The 19,890-nt window shown below is 49.2% G+C and overlaps 1 protein-coding gene across 14 annotated transcripts in view; it reads left to right on the top strand.

Moving 5' to 3' along the window:
* Positions 1–19,890, top strand: part of Dysf (dysferlin) — a 199,065-nt gene that overhangs the window by 53,813 nt on the left and 125,362 nt on the right. For 8 of the 14 annotated variants that reach the window (XM_041645118.1, XM_041645070.1, XM_041645102.1 and 5 more), the window contains exons 5-13: positions 1,867–1,981; positions 3,452–3,663; positions 5,033–5,161; positions 5,543–5,605; positions 6,147–6,197; positions 8,727–8,757; positions 9,387–9,502; positions 11,457–11,583; positions 12,542–12,645. In XM_041645118.1, the coding sequence (XP_041501052.1) occupies positions 1,867–1,981; positions 3,452–3,663; positions 5,033–5,161; positions 5,543–5,605; positions 6,147–6,197; positions 8,727–8,757; positions 9,387–9,502; positions 11,457–11,583; positions 12,542–12,645 (948 nt within the window). Of the gene's footprint in view, positions 1–1,866; positions 1,982–3,052; positions 3,146–3,451; positions 3,664–5,032; positions 5,162–5,542; positions 5,606–6,146; positions 6,198–8,726; positions 8,758–9,386; positions 9,503–11,456; positions 11,584–12,541; positions 12,646–19,890 lie in introns of all 14 variants that reach the window. The other 6 variants (XM_041645086.1, XM_041645023.1, XM_041645053.1 and 3 more) reach the window with 1 other exon arrangement.

The raw sequence follows: 19,890 nt of genomic DNA, 5'->3' as shown, positions 1-19,890 counted from the left end.
CCATAGACCTCCTGGAATCTCATGAGTTGTGTATGCTGTATGTAGTTGTTCCTGTGCATCTGTGTGCACCAATGGAAGCCAGAAGTTGATGCTGAATCATCCTTCTCCATCACCCTCCACCTGTTATTTTGAGGCAAGGTCTCTCACTGTACCTGAAGCCCATGGTTGTGGCTGGGCTTCAGGGATTTCCCTCTCTCCACCCCATCAGCGCTGTGGTTAGATTGGCATGCACCAATACATACATACATAGTTTATGTGATGCTGGCTTTGTGCATGTTATTGGAACCTGAACCTGAGTTCTCCAGAAGAGCAGCAAGGGCTTTTAGCCACTGAGCCATCTCTGCAGTTTCTTTTTGTTCTTTTGATGTCTTTGTAATTTATTGAGAATTTCCTTTTTTCCCAAAACAAAAAGATGGCCAAGGCTTATCTTGTACAGTTATCTCTCCAAAGAGCACAGCTTGGCTTTTGTTGAAGTAGAGGAAAGATAACCAGTTGTGAAGAATCCAGGTGCCCAGGTTCACTGAAGCCATTCTTCAGCCATAGGAGGGAGGACACTCGGGCCTAGGAGTCTGTTTCCCTCTAAGTTACCGGCTGACAATGTTAACACTCGATGCTCAAGTGGCGACACCTGGTGGTAGTTTTTAAACATGCAGGACCAGTAACATCCGAGCCTTGAATGTGGGATTAAAAGGGTGCCAGTTGCGTCTGAGCTCTTTCCTCAGTGTTGTGACCCCAGCTGTTGCCTGTCTTGCTTTTATTAGTCTGTCTTTCTGTCCCTGTCCCCCTATCTGTAGGATGAAAACCTAATAACTGGGTACAATGGGAGCTGGAAGCTTCTCAACCTCAGGGCAGGGTTTGCCCTAGGAGTCTGGACGCTCTCCTCACTACTAATGTCTCGGTTATTATGACCAGTATTCCCCGCTGGAGTCTCTCAGATGAAGAGTATGTCAGTGAGCATTTGTAAAGGATTTTCCAGACCTTGGAAATTGCTTGCTATCTAATACCAAGCAGTTAACTACTTGTTTAAAAGATGGAGGTGAAGGAACTGGAGAGATGGCTCTGTGAGTAAGAGCACTGTCTGCTCTTCCAGAGGACCTGGGTTTGATTCCCGGCATCCACATGGCTGCTCACAACTATCTGTAACTCCAAATCCCAGGGTACGGAGCCGTCTTCTGCCCTCTGTGGGCACTGAACACACACAGTGCACAGACATACGTGTAGGCATAACCCCTGTACATAGAAAACAGACATGAATAAACCTTAGAAAGACAGAGGGAACTATATCCACATGGGAGGAATGAGAGAAGATGGACAGTTCTGTTCCGTGATTTTCTGCCCACATGAAAGGTGAGACCATTGTCTCTCCCCTGTGTGAGGATGTGGCAGGGCACAGCTTCCAGGAGGGAGGGGGTAAGAGGATGAGAGGCACCCGAGGGTGAGAACAGCTGGAGCAGAGCAGAGCCCAGCTGAATTGTCCGCATGGGGTGTGTGTGTGGGGGGGGGTGATGGCCAGCAGAAAGCTGGGAAACTTCTTCCCCGAACTAGACAAATCCTGTATGACAAGTGGGATCCCTCCTCCTATTTCGGCCTCATGAGACTTGTTGCCCTGACAACCCCCTTTTTTACCAACAAGGAAACTGAGTTTTTGTGAGGTTACACAATGTGTTCTATGTCACACAGCTCCTGAATGGGGGAAGTTGACCCCAAATGATGTGCTCATAACCGACTGGCTTTGCTGGGTGACTTTACTGCAGCCTCTTGCAGCCCTGACCAACCGCGGAGAGGGATGGGAGAGCTGGGAAGGATGGCAGAGGGAGGGTGTCGGTTCTCCTGCACACTTACCCATTGCTAACCCATCTCTTCTAGGCCTCCCTGGTCCTGCAGGTGTCCTACACGCCACCCCCAGGAGCTGTGCCCTTGTTTCCGCCACCTGCTTCTCTGGCACCCTCTCCAACACTGCCTGACATGGACATGGTGGCTGGTGAGGAGCCCACCTACCCCCTGATAGGCAGGGTCCCCAGAAAGATGGCCAACAGGTCTCCTCAATCCTGTTGTTAGGAGATGGCTAGTGTGGAGACAGACGTGGTGGGTGGGTGGAAAAGAAGAGGCAGGAGACGGCTCCCTAACAAGGCTTAGGATGGAGACCCCTACTCCCCAAATCTCAGCCGCCTGGGAAGGGCGGGGTCTGTCTGTGCTCTCCACTGCCCAGCTCTGGAGATGAGTGTGACCCGAGACCTAATGCTCTCTGCCTGGCACCCAGCAGTGATAGACTCTAACGGAAGAGCTACTCCCCCACCCCCACCCCATGAAATAGCCCTGAGCCAAAGCTAAGGGACATGAGTTTCCATCTTGCCTTTGACACTGGGCAGCATGGCTGTGGGGTGAATGTGAGCAGACTGAGGGAGTGAGCTGGCTAGGTCTTGTGCCTGCCTCAAGCTTTCGCTAGGCTGTCGGTGAAGATGCAGGCGGAGGAGCCTGACTGGCCAATGATGCCTGGATAGTTAGCCTGACAGGGCAGCCCAGGTTAGAAGCAGCTGAGAAAAGACAGTGAACATTTGCTTAGGAGAAGGTTCTAGAGTTTATCTTCTGGTGAAATGGGGGAGGAGGCACAGAAGCAAGTTATCATAAAATCTTGAGCAGCCCTTGCCCTCCCTGGGTAACCCGGAACCTGTCTTGTTAGGTTTCTGTGGAGAGGGAGGCAGAGGGAAGTCTTGTTGGCTCAGCACTGCCCAGGCCTGGAGATCACTGGGTTGGGAATCCTGAACTGGCAAGTGCTAGCTGGGCTAGGCTCATGGACTGCTGAGGGCTGTTTCTGGTTTGGGGGAGGGACGAGGCGCAGAGGTCCCAGATGCTCTGAGCTTGACCAATCAGAGGAGGTGCCCAGCTCTGCTTGGTGGGCAATGAGAAGGGCCAGCCACTTCTGAGCATGGTACCCATCCAGGCTGGGTGGGTGAGGATATCAGAGGCGAGGGTGGGGCTGCAGAAGATGGGCTTCTCTCATCCCAGCTCCTCCTGCCCCTCCCCACTTGGGCTATGCCCGGCTGCATGCCAGGTGGGGGACAGAGCCGGGCTGAAACTTGGTCCCTGCTCAGTGACAGCACCATGGACACAAGATACTCTGGGAAGAAGTGGCCGGCCCCCACGGGTGAGACATGGCCAGACCCTACCATCTGTAATTATCTTTTCTGGCGAGGCCAGAAAGGCCTGTTCTCAGGGCTGAGGAGGGTGGGTCAGGGCCATCCTGTCTTCTTTCTGCTGACTAACTACTCTCTGTTTTCAAGGGGCCAGCGTGGCCGCTGTCCCTCTTTGACCTTATCCATCCTGGGGACGGGCGGGCAGGCTTAGGGAGTGGTGTCACAGCATGGATGCTCTTTGGTCCGTCCTCTGTTGGACTGAGGCCTCAGGGCAGGGCCAAAGAGGCACCATGCTTATGAGGCACCTGTCCCCACAGACACAGGAGGGGAGGAAGACACTGAGGACCAGGGGCTGACTGGAGATGAAGCTGAGCCATTCCTGGATCAGAGTGGTGCTGTGGGCCCAGGGGGACCAACCACACCCAAGAAGCTACCTTCCCACCCTCCTCCCCACCATCCAGGGGGTAAAAGAAAAAGAAGCTCAGCCCCACCTAGAAAGCTGCTGTCGGACAAGCCACAGGACTTCCAGGTGACAGAGGGGCCCTCTGTGGCCCCTGCCTCCTCCTTTAGTCCATCAGCAGTTGCTAGCATCCTGGGCCTGGCTGGGTTGACTAGCCTTAGGATGTTATGCTGGAGCCCCAGAGGCCTCCCACGAAGAAGCTAGGCTGCCCTGGATGCTGGCAGCTGGATTGGGAGTTTGTGTTTTGGAGTCTAAGAGCATGTCTCTGCCCAGTCTCCAGGAGTTTGATGTACAAACAAACGAACAATGAGTGAATGAGATTAGCCTAGCTCTGCATCTCCTTTGTTTGGGTACCTGGCCTAGGGCTAGCTCCCTGCTCTCCATCCAGCAAGGGCAGGCATGAGTAGCTCCAGCAGCAGCAGCAGCAGTGTCCTCTGAGCTTTTCCCAATATTAATGGCATTTATTTATTTATTTATTTATTTATTTATTTATTTATTGTGTGTGTTGGGGTGGAGCATACAAATGCCCCTGTGAGAAGCATGGCGGTCAGAGGAAAGCTGGTGGGGGCTGGTTCTCTTCTTCCTTATGGATCCTGGGGTATGAACACAGACTATCAGACGTGGCAGCAAGTACCTTTACCCACAGGGTCATCTCTCTAGCTTAGTATTTAAAAAATTAAAATTATATATTTAATCATATGTGTTATGTCCCTGGGTGTCTGCACATGTATGTGCCACAGCATGTGTGTGGAGGCTGGAGGACAACTTTCTGCGCATCCTCTTCTACCATCTCCCTAGCCCTGTTTTGTTTTTTGGAGACAGAGTCCCATGTTGTTCAGGCCGGCCTCTAACTACCATGTGCCTGAGAATGACATTGACCCCTAGATCCTCTAGCTCTGCTTCCAAAGGGCTGGATTTAGGTCTGTGTGGCCATCAGGCCCAGCCAAGGTTCTCAGAGAAATAGACCTCTGTCCCCATTCAGAGCTGCTGAACCAGCTGCCTGAGTCTGAGGAGTTGTGAGGAAGAAAAATCATCCCAAGGTCGAGGCTAGCCTGTGCTACATACTGAGTACCAAACCAGTCTAGTCTCAGAGTAACCTATTTAGAAAAACAATAACAATAGTAGGGTAGGTATTAATAGGGTCTCAGATGGGATCTGTCCTAAGGAAAGCAGGGATGGATTTGTCTTTGTCCCAGGAGATTTTATGTAGGCGCCGTGTTTGGAGCTGTCTCACAGTTCTTACGAGGAACTATGGGCTTTTCTAGATGCAAGGGGGAGGTTGGTAGTAAAAGGTGATTGGTTTTGTAGTGTTCTTTCTAGAAGCTTTTGATAGTTCTCCCAAAAGTCATCAGAGAGCTGGTCCTGAGGTTTTTGACTCTTGGGGCCAGCAGGTGGCCTCCCTTCTTTCCTTTTGCTTATCCCTTCTCCTGACTTTCAGATCAGAGTCCAGGTGATAGAGGGGCGTCAGCTGCCTGGTGTGAACATCAAGCCTGTGGTCAAAGTCACAGCTGCTGGCCAGACCAAGCGGACTCGCATCCAGAAGGGAAACAGCCCACTCTTCAATGAGGTGAATGGCCCCGGGCATCAGGCAGAACAATGATAGCCCTTGAGAAGAGGGCCATTATCAAAAGAGCTGATACCAGGGCATGTGTCCAAGAGCATTCTCTTGTGGTGTCAGCTTTGAAATGTAAGCCAAGACCAGTGTAGACTATCAGAGGACTTGGAGAGCCCTGCTCCCCACAATGCAAGCATCCTTGTCCTTGAAGTGCTACCCCCTGTGAGGTAGAGATGGGACAGCCAGGCTTATTAGATCCCTAGACGTTGGCACTGGTCAGCTGAGCTCCACTAGTCTCAACTCAGGCTTGAACCTTGATGGGTGTCCACAGCCCCTCTGCTTAGCCTGAGGGTCAGAGATGCTGATTCCCCTGCTTCCATTCTGGACCAACAGACTCTTTTCTTCAACGTGTTCGACTCTCCCTCGGAGCTGTTTGATGAGCCCATCTTCATCACGGTAGGTCTCAGCCATCAAAGTAGTCTTCAGGGGTTGTGGGTATGCATGATAGCACGCAACAGTGTGATGTGATATTCACAGATGTGCCTGCCATTGTGCCTGTAAGCCTGTGTATGTGAGAGAGAGAGTGTGTGTGTGTGGGGGAGATTGAATGACTCCCAGAAGCTCTGCCAGTGTCAGATAAACACCCGTGTGCCTCAGGTTGGAGGCCTGGAACACCTGGCTTTTGGCTTGCTTTCTCTGTCCGTTCTGTGGTCTCAGATTCCTTCATGCCACTGGGAAGGGTTGTGTGTTTGATGTGTGGGTCCACCTCTGCTGTGTGCTCATATGATTCTGCACAATGCTCCGTCATTTCCCTGTGCCTTTGTCCCTTGATTTGTGAGGTGGTGGTCATGTTAGTATCTACCCACAGGGTTCTGTGAGGTGAGACATTGCTGAGCTCCGTTTCTGGAATGGAGATGGTTCCAGCTGCTGGCTGCTGTTGTCTGGGAGGGGCCTGGTCAGAGCCACTCTCTCACAGGAAGCTGTTCTTTCTTTGCAGGTGGTGGATTCACGCTCCCTTAGGACAGATGCCCTCCTTGGCGAGTTCCGGGTAATTGTTTCTTTATTTGGAAGCAGTCAGTTCTCACTTCCCCTACACGGCCAGGCTATGCTGGGAGAGTCTAGTTTCAACCCATCTCCCCCAAAACTCCAACTCAGGAAACCGTTCACCAAAGGTAGAGAAATAAAACATTTGATTTTAGGAAGAGTTCTTTTCTTATAGTTCAGGCCGGCCTCAAACTTATGGTGATTCTCCTGCCTCAACCTCCAGCAGTCTGGAAGTACAGGGGAGTGAGCCACCATGTGCGGCCTCCCTTTTATTATTAATTATGCATTTGACAGGAGGGGATGTGTGTCATAGGCAATATCTGGGACTGGGAAGACAGAGGAAGTCAAGTGGGTGGAGTACACCTTCAATCACATTCCTGTAGTCAGGGAAGGGGCTGGAGAGCAACCCCACACCAGCATGACACCACCACCCCAGCATGGCACCCACCCCAGCATGGTGCCCTCACCCCAGCCAGCACCCCTACCCCAGCATGGTACCTCCACCCCAGCATAGCACCCCTACCCCAGTGTGGCACCCCCACCCCAGAATGGAACCCCCACCCCAGCGTGGCACCCCCACCCCAGTGTGGCACCCCTACCCCAGCATGGCATCCCCACTACAGGCAGAGTTTCTTTGTGTCTCAATAGCTGCTCCCATATAATCACAATGAGGCTTAATATTAATTGTAAATGCTTGGCTAATAGTTCAGGCTTGTTACTAAATAACTCTTACATTTTAAATTAACCCCTATTTCTTACCTATGCCCTGCCACATATGTTCCGCTCTTAGTATGACAAGTTAATCCCCTTCTCTCCACATCTCCTCCCAATTCTGAAAGACCTTCCTCCTCTTCTTTGGGCTTTCTTTTTTCTGCAAGTCCTGCCTAGCCTCTACCTGTCCAGCTATTGGCTAGTCAGCTTCTTTATTAACCCAATCACAGTGACATATATTCACACAGTGTAAAAGAATATTCCACACCCCCATCCAGGCACAACACCCCCACCCTAGCACAGAGTTCTTCCTAGGCTCCTGTGGAAATTAGGGTGACCATCTGTGTGAGCTAGTTCTCTTTATTCAGAGTTTAAAAACAAAACTTTTTCCTTTGTGACAGGTTGTTTAACATCCTGGAGCTTGGTACCCTCAGAGGTCAGGCTCCCAGATGTCTCTGACCTTCCTTCATATTTTCCTTTGGAAGTGGAGCCTGGGTCCTTGAATGGTTTCCCACAGTTTCATGCTAACTTCCTTCCTGAAATGATACACTGCAAAGAGCTGGAGAAAGTACTTACACTCCCATTTTCCTGAGGTCAGCGTGTGACAGAGAGGGAGCAAACTCTACCCTTGTCTCCACCAGAGGGAATTAACACCCCCTTTTAAGTTCCCCTTTATCTCCGTACCCTGGAAGGGAAGCAGCCCAGTCTATACCCATGGCTATCTTGTGTGTCTTGGTTACTTTTTATTGCTGTGATAAGACACCATGACCAAATCAACTTATAAAAGAAAGCATTTAATTTGGGCTCACAGTTCCAGAGGGTTGTTCCATGATCACCACATTGAGGAGCATGGCGGCAGGCAGGCAGGCATGGCTGTGGAGCAGTAGCTGAGAACTTACATCTGATCTTCAAGCAGAAGCAGAGAGAGCGAATTGGGAATGACTTGGGCCTTTGAAACCTCAAATCACACCTTCAGTGACACACCTCCTCCAACAAAGCCACACCTCTAATCCTTCTCAAACAGTTCCACCAAGTGTGGACCAAGCATTCAAATATATGTGTCTATGGGGGTCATTTCACTCCCTATTGCACAATGCAGTTCTCTGCTTCCTGACCTCATCTTCCCCATGGGTCTAGAGTGGAGTTCTCATGGGCATCCAGGAGGAGCCTGCCCTGGCCTGCGTACTTTTCTTGGTGGCCAGGAGTTGGACAATGGACAGTCCACCTCTAAGTTAGTGAGTCCTGGAAACCCCAGGGTGAATTTAACAGGTCTTATAAACCAAAAAAATTGGGGTTGGAGAGATGACTCAGGGGTTGAGAGCACTTGGTACACTTGAGGAGGACCTGGGTTTAGTTCCCAGCATCCACGTGGCAGTTCCTAACCATCCATAATGCCAGTTCCAGGGGTTCTGATGCCCTCTCTGAACTCCACAGGCACAAGGCGTATATGTGGTACACAGATATACATGCAAGCAAAACACTCGTACACTTATAATGAAAGTAAATAAATCTTAAAAAATACATTAAGTGGCATTATGTAGCTATCCGTTCAGCTCTTGGATAGATTGCTTAATCTGTTAAAGATTTATTTATTTTTATTTTATAGATACAGTGTTTTGCCTGCATATGGTATGTGCTTTGCTTGTATATATGTGTGTTCTGGTTTGCCATTTTTTTTTAGCAGTTGAAGAATGGCATTTATTGGGGGTGAGGAAATATACATACAGCAGACACACAGAGAAAATGAAGCTCTGCAAAGTAGAGGAGGGGACTCAGGTAGTCAAAAAATCCTTTGTTTGATTATGCCTTTTCTCTATTTCAGATGGATGTGGGCACCGTGTACAGAGAACCCCGTGAGTTCCTATCCCCTTGGCCAAATCCTGACATCCTGGTCCTAGAGCTGCTTGGAGACACTCATTTGTGTGTGTGGGGACTCCCTTTTTCTTCCTGATGCTTTTGAACTTGGAGGGGAGGGTCTGCACTTGGAAGGGTAGGCAGGGATTTCTCTTCCATGAAAGCAAGTCCTCAGGAGCATCGTCAATGGGCTTCTTCAGGGGTGACTATCCCAGAAGGTTATGGCTAGAGCAGCAGCTAGAGCCTGGGCTCCCTCCAGAATCACTTTACGCTTTTCCTTGTTTGCCTGGTGATTTACCAAGGAAATGGGTGGGAAAGGCCCATGTTTGGCTTTTATTACCTCTTGTAGAAGTTCTCTTCTCTGAACACAAATGTCCAAAGTACTTTTTGATTCTTGATTAAAAAATGAGAATCTCTGAGACACTCATTGTCCAATATCAGTAGTAACGGATGGTGTCATGGTGTCTTTAGTACTCCAGGAAATCTGACCCTGCTGAGGAGCCAGCACATCCTGTGGAGAGCTCTTGGTTTCACACATCCATGGGGTGTGAAGACTGGTCCCTCTTCTGGTCAGGTCTTCTGTCTTGCCCTAAACATGGCAGACAGGACCTTCCTCTGTCTCCTGCAGGACATGCTTATCTCCGCAAGTGGCTGCTGCTCTCCGACCCAGATGACTTCTCTGCAGGGGCCAAAGGCTACCTCAAAGCCAGCCTGTGTGTGTTAGGGCCTGGAGACGAAGCTCCTGTGAGTACGCTCCTCACAATACCTGGTCCAACACCATACAAGACCCCGGGCTTGGTGTTTTCTTCTCTGAAAGGGGTGCATGGTGATCGTGAGAGCCGCATAACTGCAGAAAATATAAGTAATGAACAAACCACTCGAAACCCTGCTGCCCAGAGAGAGCCTTTATTAATTAGCTTCACACATCCTTCTCAAAGGGCATGCATGTCTAGTTTTCCTAGACAAAGGCCAAGTTGTTCTTTTAACGCTCAGTCGTGGCCTGATTCTCTGCCTGGGGAGATGTTGTGATCATCTTGACCTGTCAGGGAGGCTGAAGTGAGAGGCGGTCTGAGTTAGCAAATGCCAGCATCTTGCATGTTTGTGAAGAGGCTCAGATCCTCATGGAGGACAAATGAGGAGCTAATTGGACTTAAATGGAAAGGTTTGTTTGTTTGCTTGTTTGTTTTTGTTTTGGTGTTTCTGGGGATTGAACCCAAGGCCGTGCATGTGTTGAGGTGCGCTCTACCACTGAGCTACATCTCTGACCCTCCTTTTTCCTTTTATTTTGAGATGTGGTCTCAGTAAATTGCTCAGATTGGCCTTAGTTTGCCTTGTAGCCCAGGCTTTGACCTTATGAGTCTTCTGCCTCAGGCTCCCTCACTAGCTGGGATGATGTGGCCACACTGCTTGGCCTTCCTTGCAAACGACAGAATCCTGTAGTATGCGTAGAACACCATGTTCGTGTGAGGGCTGTGTGGTGAGACCATTGTTTTCAAAACTCTCAGTAGCTTTGCCGCAAGAGGAGGCATGCGGCTGTGCAGGAGTGTGGAGGTGGGCAGGACAGGAGCGGCGGCAGCAGCGAGAGGTGGAGGCCGAGCTGGCAGAGTGTCTGGAGACTGAGGAAGGGAAGGAGGAGAGGTGGGGAGGGTGAGAGGAGGGGCAGCTCAGCCTCTTCAATGTTTTTGGAGCAGGAGCTAGAATAATGGGCTAGTCTGGAAATACTCATAGAATCAGAGGTAACAGAGAAGTACACCCCACATTAAGAAGAGGAGCCATGGGCCATCCCTCTCTCTCCCTCCACTGTCAATGGGCTTGCTGTGCCTCTCTCCTCCACCTGGTTCAGCCAGCCCTTCTTCATCACCCTTGCTCCTGTCTTATGTACTCCAACTTCTTTCTCCTTCCCCAGAACCATACACTCAGTCCTCCTCTTCCAGGCCCTCTTCCTCCGTCTTTCGGGCCACTCTCACCTCCTTGTAGACACAGGGAATTAGAGGAGATGAATATTTTCTTCTAATTTGAGATGAATATGCTCCTAGCAAATGCTTGCCACAGATGCTGAAGTGGGCTTCAGTGTGGGAGACAGGCTGAGCAAGCAGCGGGCCACAGCCTTTTTGGGTAGCTTGCCAAGGCTGCTGGGCCAAGCTGACCTCACTTCCCTCTGCCCCTCCACTGCCTACCTGCCTGCCCTAAGAAGCCACGAGATGGCCCATGTTTACCGTTGTGCAGTGTTGCTGCCTTCGCTGGCACAGATGCATGTTCTTTCTGCAAAGGAGTGAGATCTAGGGAGCAGAGCCTCACTCCACCTTAACTGGGGTGCCTCACCCTTTAGCGCCATGCTGACTCCAGGGTCACTGGGTCAATATTTGTGTGAGTGAACCCACGCCCCTACAGATGGAGCATCAGACAGCTGCAACTACCACATTGCTGTATAACTGGAGTGGGGGTGGAGTACCCGGGAAAGGGGACTCTTGCAGTTGGCTTGGATGCCTGCCGTGTATGCCAGTTGGCAACAGTTAGTGCCAACTGTTAGTTAGTGTTGAAGATGGTCCCCCTCGCAACTAGGGAGTGTGTGTGTCATGGTCCCACTGCTCTGTTGAGGTCTAAGCCAATCGAAGGCCTAAGAGGCTCAGGAAGCACCCTTCATTGGAGTGCATGATATCCAGGGGCTGGTGAGGGATCCTGTGTGTTTTCTTCGTAGCTGGACAGGAAGGACCCTTCTGAAGACAAGGAGGACATTGAAGGCAACCTGCTTAGGCCCACTGGCGTTGCCCTTCGTGGAGCCCACTTCTGTCTGAAACTCTTCCGGGCTGAGGACTTACCACAGAGTGAGTGTGGCGCCCCCTTCTGGAGGCTGACAAGAGGCTCCTGCCTGGCGGTTTAAAGCATGGACCCTGAGCCACAGTCTCCTTCCTGGGGAAAGGAGAGGCCTAGGCCCTTTCTTGGTGTTTCTATCCCCAGGGACTACCCCGCTGTTCATTCCCTTCCTCCTTTTGATCCTGCTTCCTCCCCTAGGATCTGTTAGCGTTGCCAATGATACCTGCCTTTTGCTGTCTGGCTGATGTTACAAGCCCTTATGTGACGTACCCCTCCTAACAGTGGTGCACTCAACAAGAGCAGCTGGGTTCTAATGGAAAGCAATACATGCAGGAGGGCTTGGGTAGCTGCTGCAGCCTTGAGAGCAATAACTGCCCAGTGGCTCTGCTCCGGCTTTCCCCAGCCTGGTCTGGTGGTCTTGTGGAAACAGGAAGTCTTAGACTAACATTAGACCCTTTTTATTTTCTTTTTAAAGTAAGATTGGCCTACAGGATGGCCTACGGATGGATCACTGTGGTCATGGTATTAAGAAAATGCCACCAGGCACCCAGAGTGTTTCCACTGAATCAGCCCCACAGTCAGTCACTACATGTGACAGACTCTGAAGCCTGGTTTGAGGGGACAGAGATAGATGTGTGTGTTTGGGGAGGGGCAACTGCTCCTAAGCTGCTGTCCTGAGTCCTTTCTTCATGGGAAGCCCGAACTGACTCTCTCATGAGGGACCACAACCTGTCGCTTTGGTAGTCCTGATACTGCCTGGAGACACAGGGATAGCTGGGGCTGGAGGGGGCTAGAGGCTACTGATGAAGGAGGTGATGTGGGATGGGGGCTGGAGGCTTAGCAGGTGGGAAGAGACATAAGACAGTTGATTCAAGAGGGTAGAGCCGACAGGCAGCGACCCATATATCATGGGGACATTATGTATAGAGGAGGCATGGGCAAGCGGTAACAGATGTGTCTCTTCTCCAGTGGATGATGCCGTGATGGACAACGTCAAGCAGATCTTTGGCTTTGACAGCAACAAGAAGAACTTGGTGGATCCCTTTGTGGAAGTCAGCTTTGCTGGGAAAATGGTGAGGAGCAGACGTCTGAGGGGTTGTGGGGGGAGGAGAAGGCCATGGGTGGAGAGTCCAGACAGAGCAGGGTACCCCTGGCAGGGTTGCACAAACAGGGCCCTCTGGAAGCAACATACCCAGGTTGGCTTTCTAGGCTGCTCCCCCTGAAAATGGACAGGTGTGCCCAGATGCCCAGGCTGTAAGTGACTGAACAGAGAGGAGGGGTAGATGGTGGCAGAGAGAGGATTTGGGAGTATGGAGTAAGCATGTGAGAGAAAGAGGTGAAATACATATGACAGAAATTAAAAAATGAACTTGTTTATTTATGTGGATGTGTTCCTGGGTTGAGGGCACAGCCACAGTGCACATGTGGAAGCCAGCCGATAACCTATGGGAGTTGGTTCGCTCATTCTTTCTCAGTTGAACTCAGGTCATCAGGCTTGGCACCAACTACTTTTACCCACTGTGCCATCTTGCTGGCCTGTAAAAAATGTTTGTGTGCATGATATGTGTTGTTTGGGCAGGCATGCCTTGGTGTGTGTGAGGTGAGAGGATATCTTTGTGGAGTTGGCTTTCTTCTTTCACTATGGGTTCTGAGGATCAAACAAAGTTTACCAGACTATCGGGTCATGTGTCAACACACACACACGCACACACGCACACACATGCACACATACATGAATGCACACACATGCACACATATATACACATACATGCATGCACACGCACATACATGCACATACATCACTCATATTAAGCTTAAGGAACACATGGATTGTTTGTCTTTCTGAGTGAGTCTGGCTGATTTCACCTAATAGTTGCTGTTAAGTTCCACTCACTTTCCTTTGACCGCCATGATTTCCTTTTCTTTAAGGTTGTGTAGAACTCCAGTGTATTTGCACCACGTTCTCGTTTCCACTCATCTGTCAAGGCAGGGAGACTCTTCTTCAAAGTGTGAGGAAGCATAGTAATTGTTTTCACACAGTTATGGCAGAAGGCAGACACACAGAGAGAGGTGTCTGCTGGTCACCCAAGGGGTCACTTGCTCCTCCCTTCCTCCTTGCAGCTTACCTTCCTGCCCAGGTAGTGGCATCTGTCCCTGTTGACTTCTGTCCCACACCCCACAGCTTCAGGATTGTTTGTAGATATCACAGTATCTCCTGCAGCCGTTGCCACACCCAGGCTCCAGTGCAGCCTAGCTGCAAGGGACTCCACACAGCTCTCTTTGGCTGACTCTTCTCTTCCCTGCCAGACATCCTCATGCTCTGAACTATTCTACCTGTGGCCCTTTTGAGAAACTCTCCCCCCAGGTACCTTCCTCACATGAGACTCCATCTTAAGGACACCACCATCCAAGGTGGAGTATGTGGACTGGCCTCTAATCCTGTCTCTTTTCTCTTTCATATCCACATGCCAAGTCTAGCTCTCAGCCATCACCCAGGACCAGCCCTTCCTAGCCACGGTGTCTCCTCAGCCACTACTCTCTCTTCTTAGGACCACACAGCAGTCACTTTGCCACCATCTTCCAGTTCAGAACAGGGACTTTTTGGAGAACCTAGGCCATTTCTCCAAATTCTGAATTTTCTGATTGTTTTCTCTGGCATTTCCTTACTCCTTTGGCTTCTGTATTTCCTGGGCACTGAAGGTGGGTGGTTACCTTTGAAGGATTTTGCCTGGAGCTCACCACAGGCCATGCTCCCTACATTGTGTTGCAACATGACAGAAAACCACAGTGCCACATGTCCCATACCCTTTGGTTAATCCTCTACCTTCTGATCTAACCTGTATAAAGGCAAATGCCCCTCTTTGCAATTGACAGGTATTCCTAGGGTGACATCTTGATTCCCTGGGGATGTCCAATGTCCCAGTACCATCTGACCTGATACACTGAGTGTCCACCGACCTCTGCCTGAATAAGTCACTGCTTAGGGTTACCCAGTGCCCATTTTCTCATTTCTAGACATCTGTTCAATTCAAAAATTTTAACTTTTTTGAATGTGCATTAATGAACTTGTGTGCGTGTGTGTGCGTGTGTTTGTGTGTTGCCTATCCTTAGACATGCACAAAAGCTGAAGGAGGCTGTTGGGTTTCCTGTTCTGTCACTTTCTATTCTTGATACAGAATCTCTTACTGAAACTGGAGCCAGGTTGTCAATTGTTGAGCTCCAGTGATCCTTCTGTCTCCGTTTTTCCACAGGGACAGGGTTATAGGTGCTTGCAGCCAAGCCTAGCTTTTTACATGGTTGCTGGGGATTTGAACTTAGGTTCTTACAATTGTTCAGAGAGCCCTCTTTCCCTCTGAGCCCATTCTCCTTGGATTTTAAAAATACATTTTTTAATTGTTTGAGATTATAGTATAATCACATCATTTCTCATTTTTTTTCCCTCTTCCAAAACCCCCCACAAACCACCTTCTTTTAAATTCATGGCCTCTATATTGGATAACCAATCAGCATGCTCTTTCCTGGGGAAGACTGTTTATCCGTATCCCAGCATTCTTTAGTTGTCTGTAGTTCTTTGTGCAGGCAGGGTTGAGGCCTCATGGGCTTTCCCCTTTCATGTTAGCATGTGTCACACTTATTCAGGTCATGTTTAGGCAGTCATGTTGGTGAGACTTCACGGGTGTAGCTTTTCACACTCCTAGGAGACACAGTCTCACAGTGAAATCCCCGTTCTGGCTCTTACAGCTTCCCACCCTGTCTTCGGCAAAGATCCCAAGCCCTGGGAGCTGTGTCGATGATACCTCAGTTGGGCCTGGACTCCACAACTCTGCATTTTGATTGGTTGTGGTTTTCTTTGATGGTCTCCATCTGTGACAAAGAGAACCCCCATTCTTTGATGGGGGTTGATTTTGGCTAGCCTAGAACTTGCTTTGGATGAGAATGAACTTTGAAGCTGAGGATGATTTTAAACTTTTGATCCTCCTGCCTCCACCCCTGGAGTTCGAGGTTTATGTGGTGCTAAGGATTGAACCCAGGGCTTCAAGTGTGCTAGATGAACACTTTCCTAACTGGGCTACAGTGTCAACCTGCCCCTGTCCTGTTGGCTGTGGGAGCCTCTGTGGTACCCCCTCACCCTCCAGAACCTAATACAGAGACTCAGGAAAAGTGTCCAGTTACTTAGCTTTCCAGTTTGCTCCCTCTGAGGTGACAATGTTCTCTGCAGATCCTTGCTGATCACAGGCAGGAGTTGATTTGGTCTTGGGGTCTGTGTGTGCTGCTTCAGAGCTGGCCTCCTCAACGGCAGCATGCATGAAGGAAGCGGGGAAACAAAGTTTTCTTGGACATCTGTGCTTCAAGGCTGAGGATTTGACTTCTCCATTGACAGTCGGGAAAGGTCATGTCTGCTAGGAAGCTTGGTTGTTTTATCCATGGTTCTAGTGTGCTGCAGTTGCAGCTCCATCCCCTCTCCTTCAGGTCACCTACTTGCCTTGGTGCCCAGGCTGAGCGTGCTGTGGTCCCTGTCCCTAGTATGTCACCAGCACCCATGATCTCTCTGTGCTTTTATTTCTCTGATCTTCCTAGACTGCTGGTGTCTAGCGGGGGTGGCTTGGGAGACTGGATAAAGTTAAAGCAGGCACCACCCTGTGGTCCTGCTTGAGAGGGAGGATGGGGGCTGGGGAGTGAGCTGACAGGGAGGGGCAGCCAACTGCTTCTCTCGTCTTTAGGCCTTCCTGTCCTCTTTTCTACCCTAAGCCCTGTCCTCATCCCATCCTGTCTCCCCTGACCCTCATCCCATCCCGTCTCCCCTGACCCTCATCCCATCCCATCTCCCCTGACCCTCATCCCATCCCGTCTCCCCTGACCCTCATCCCATTTTCCCACAATTCTCACCCCATTCTTACCATTCCCCATTTCTGTCTCTGGTTCTAAGCTTTTATTTTTATTTTTTTTCTTCTTTACACCTACTTGCAAGCCCTAGGGTGCAAACACTTGGATGTTTCTGCATTTTTGCTTAAGGACGCTTGGTGGCACTGTTACCCAAGATGTACAACTTCACAATGGGCGGAGTTACTCAAGGGAATGGTGTGTGTGTACATTGCTTATGGTACAAGGAAAGAGGACTTTAGGGCAGGACAGATGCTTTAGACTTTTTTCTGGATCCAAGAATTAAACCCATTTATTGTATTGTGAAAAAAAGTAAGAGAAACAAAACAAAACAACAACATCAACAACAAAAGGAAATGAAGATGTCCGTGTTCCTGAGGCAAACCTTCTTGGGTCTTTTCTCTCTGTGGCTCCCACTTTCCCTTTCACGGTCCTGTGACTGGAAGCTGGCTGAAAGGCGGGTAGGGCTCAGCCTTGGCATCTTGGCTCTCATGTCATACACGAGGCCTTTCCTTGATCTGTTTAGTGCCAGGTTTGCGGAGAGGGGTGCTTCCTCCTTTTGTTGGGGTTCTCCTGTTTCAGTGACTTCAGAGTGTAGTGCTGACAGGCTTTTCTGCTCCCCAAGTGTGAAACGGATAAACCAGTTCCGCGTGAGCTTAATTCAGGTGTGTTGTGGGCGGCAAGCCTGGTGTCAGCTTAGGTGTGCTGCAGGCAGGCGGTGAGCCTGGTGTCAACAATGTGTGCTAAACCAGGGCTGCTGCAGCAGAGCCATGCAGAGGAAGGCTGTATGAGGATCTCAGAGGAAAACATGTCGGGCGAGCTGTAACAGCCCCGCCCGTTTCCTTTAGACCATGACTCAGTAGCCCTGATTCTTTGTTCAGCGTGACTTTGCAGATGCTGCGAGAAGCAAGAACCAGCTCTGTGTGAGCAGGTTGGTACAGCTCTATCATCCAGCCTTCCCTCGGGTTACACAGCCCAGCTTGCCACTCTGTCAGATGAATGCACAGCGGTGCTTATCCTATTGTATGCATGGATGCAATGTCAGCTTTTTCCTTTTTAATAAATACCTGGGTCAGCATACAGAAAGAAGTCTTTGTCCAAGTTCTGCTTTTCCATAGGAAAGTTTCTAGAACAAGGATTATTATTAGGTCAGAGGTCATGGACTTTCTTGGTAAAGGCTAAAGCAAGAAGCTGTGTTGGTAGGGCCTCCCACTGTGTATATCGGAGAATTTTTTCATTTTTATTTAAAATTTATATTTACTTTTTGATTAGATACTGCTTACATCTGCTATATATGGTTGGCCTATCCATCTATCTATCTATCTATCTATCTATCTATCTATCTATCTATCTCTATTCCTCTATCTATCTATCTATCTATCTATCTATCTATCTATCTATCATCTACCTATCTATCATCTATCTGTCTGTCTGTCTATCTATCTATCATCTATCTATCTATCTATCTATCTATCTATCTATCTATCTATCAATCATCTATCTATCTATCTATCATCTATCTATCTATCATCTATCTATCTATCTATCTATCTATCTATCTATCTATCTATCTATCATCTGTCTGTCTGTCTATCTATCTATCATCTGTCTGTCTGTCTATCTATCTATCTATCTATCTATCATCTATCTATCTATCATCTATCAATCATCTATTTATCATCTATCTATCTATCTATCTATCTATCTATCTATCTATCTATCTATCTTCTTCATCATCATCATCATCTCCCCCTGCTCTCGTCTCCATTCAACAATCCTCTTCTTTCCTTCACAGATGAGTTTCCTTCATCCCATTTTGGTTTCCTTATGTACGTATCAGCGAATGTGAGCATGGATTCTCACTTTTTGCCGCTCCAGTCTGTGTTTGTGCACTGTTCACCGCTCTATCCTTACTTGTCTGCTCTGTGCTGTAAAATAGAAACAACGCTTCCTTCTTTTCTGTGCCCATAGGGTCTCCTCTTTTGGAAGCTACATAGCACTCCACTATAGGTGGGCCATGCTTTCTTTAACTCACCCTCTGTTGGTGGATACCTGGCTTGTTCCAGATCCCTGCTAGCTCTAGCCGTGCTGCAGTAAACACTGTCACCCTGATCACACAGGTATTTCTGTAGAGAATATCTGGAGGAAGGACTGGCAGGTAAAAACGAGTTAGTTTGGTAGCCCTCAGCTGCCTCCCCATGGGAGTCAAACTATTTCATTTTCTGCCACTAGCAAAATACAGAGTGTGGTTTCCTTGCAGTCTTGCCGACAGTGGGTGTCGGGATAAGGAGGCGTTTATAGGTCTGGGGTGGGAGTAGAAACTCTCCAGCCTACTTCTGGTCCAGTGCCTTCACACGCTCCCAAATGATGGTGGCCGCGTCTCTGCAAATGTCAGTCCTTCTTTACCTATTGCTTGTCTGCTCTCCCTCTTTCCTCTGCTAACACCCTCTTCTGCCCCACCCTGGCAGCCTATGACTCGACTCTGTCTACAGGGAGGAAGGGAAATGGGAACAGGGGCTAGAACTGGATAGATGGGGGCAGAGATGGAGCCCTCACTCCAGGGGACCCAAAGTCCTGGATTTAATTCAAATACTCATTATCGAGATAGTGCATTTTAATAAAATTCTTGCTTTGCATGGGACAGACCTGTAAGCGAAGCCTGTTCACTATTGTTAGGAATGATCTTACTTGTCTTCCAAAACCACTGAGTCTCTCAAAACTTGTTATTTATTTGTTTATTTTCATGTGTGTATGCTGTGTTATGTTAATGTGTGAGTATACACATATACGTGTGTGTGTGCGTATATTGGTGGCATCCTCAATAAATTTTAACCTTATTATATTTTTTTTAAATCAGGATTTTTTATTATGTAGCCCTGGCTGTCCTGGAACTTGCTCTGTAGACCAGGCTGGCCCTGAACTCACATAGATCCACCTGCCTCTGCATTCTGAGTGCTGGGATCAATGGTGTGCTGCCACCACCCCCAGCCTTTCATCATATTGTTTTGAGACAAGGTCTCTCCCTGAACCTGGGACTGGTTAGACTCCCTAGGCAGGGGGCCCCATGGACCTTCCTGCCTCTTCTTCCCAACAGCTGCAATGACAGTTGTGTGCTAGCATGCCTGGCTTTTACATGGTTCTGGGCATAGAACCTGAGTTTTTGTGCTTTTGTGGCAAGGATTTTACTCACTGAGACATCTCGTCAGCCCTTGAAACTGAGTCTGCCTTCTTCCCCACTTGTGGGTACAGGCTGCCCTGGGACATCACGGAGCACTTTCCATTCTTGATATGTTTCTTCTTTGTAACAAACCTCTTTCTTCAGGTAGTATTTGTCTGAGGCAGGCTGTGGCTTCAAGGTTTCCTTCCTTCCTTCCTTCCTTCCTCCCTCCCTCCCTCCCTACCTCCTTCCCTCCCTCCCTTCCTTTTTCTTTTTTTCC

The sequence above is a fragment of the Microtus oregoni genome, unplaced genomic scaffold (genome assembly GCF_018167655.1).
Source record: "Microtus oregoni isolate MIOR12 unplaced genomic scaffold, Mior012 000002F_ref0000024, whole genome shotgun sequence".
In the NCBI taxonomy this organism is placed as follows: domain Eukaryota; kingdom Metazoa; phylum Chordata; class Mammalia; order Rodentia; family Cricetidae; genus Microtus; species Microtus oregoni.
This window is presented reverse-complemented; position numbering and strand designations above follow the sequence as displayed.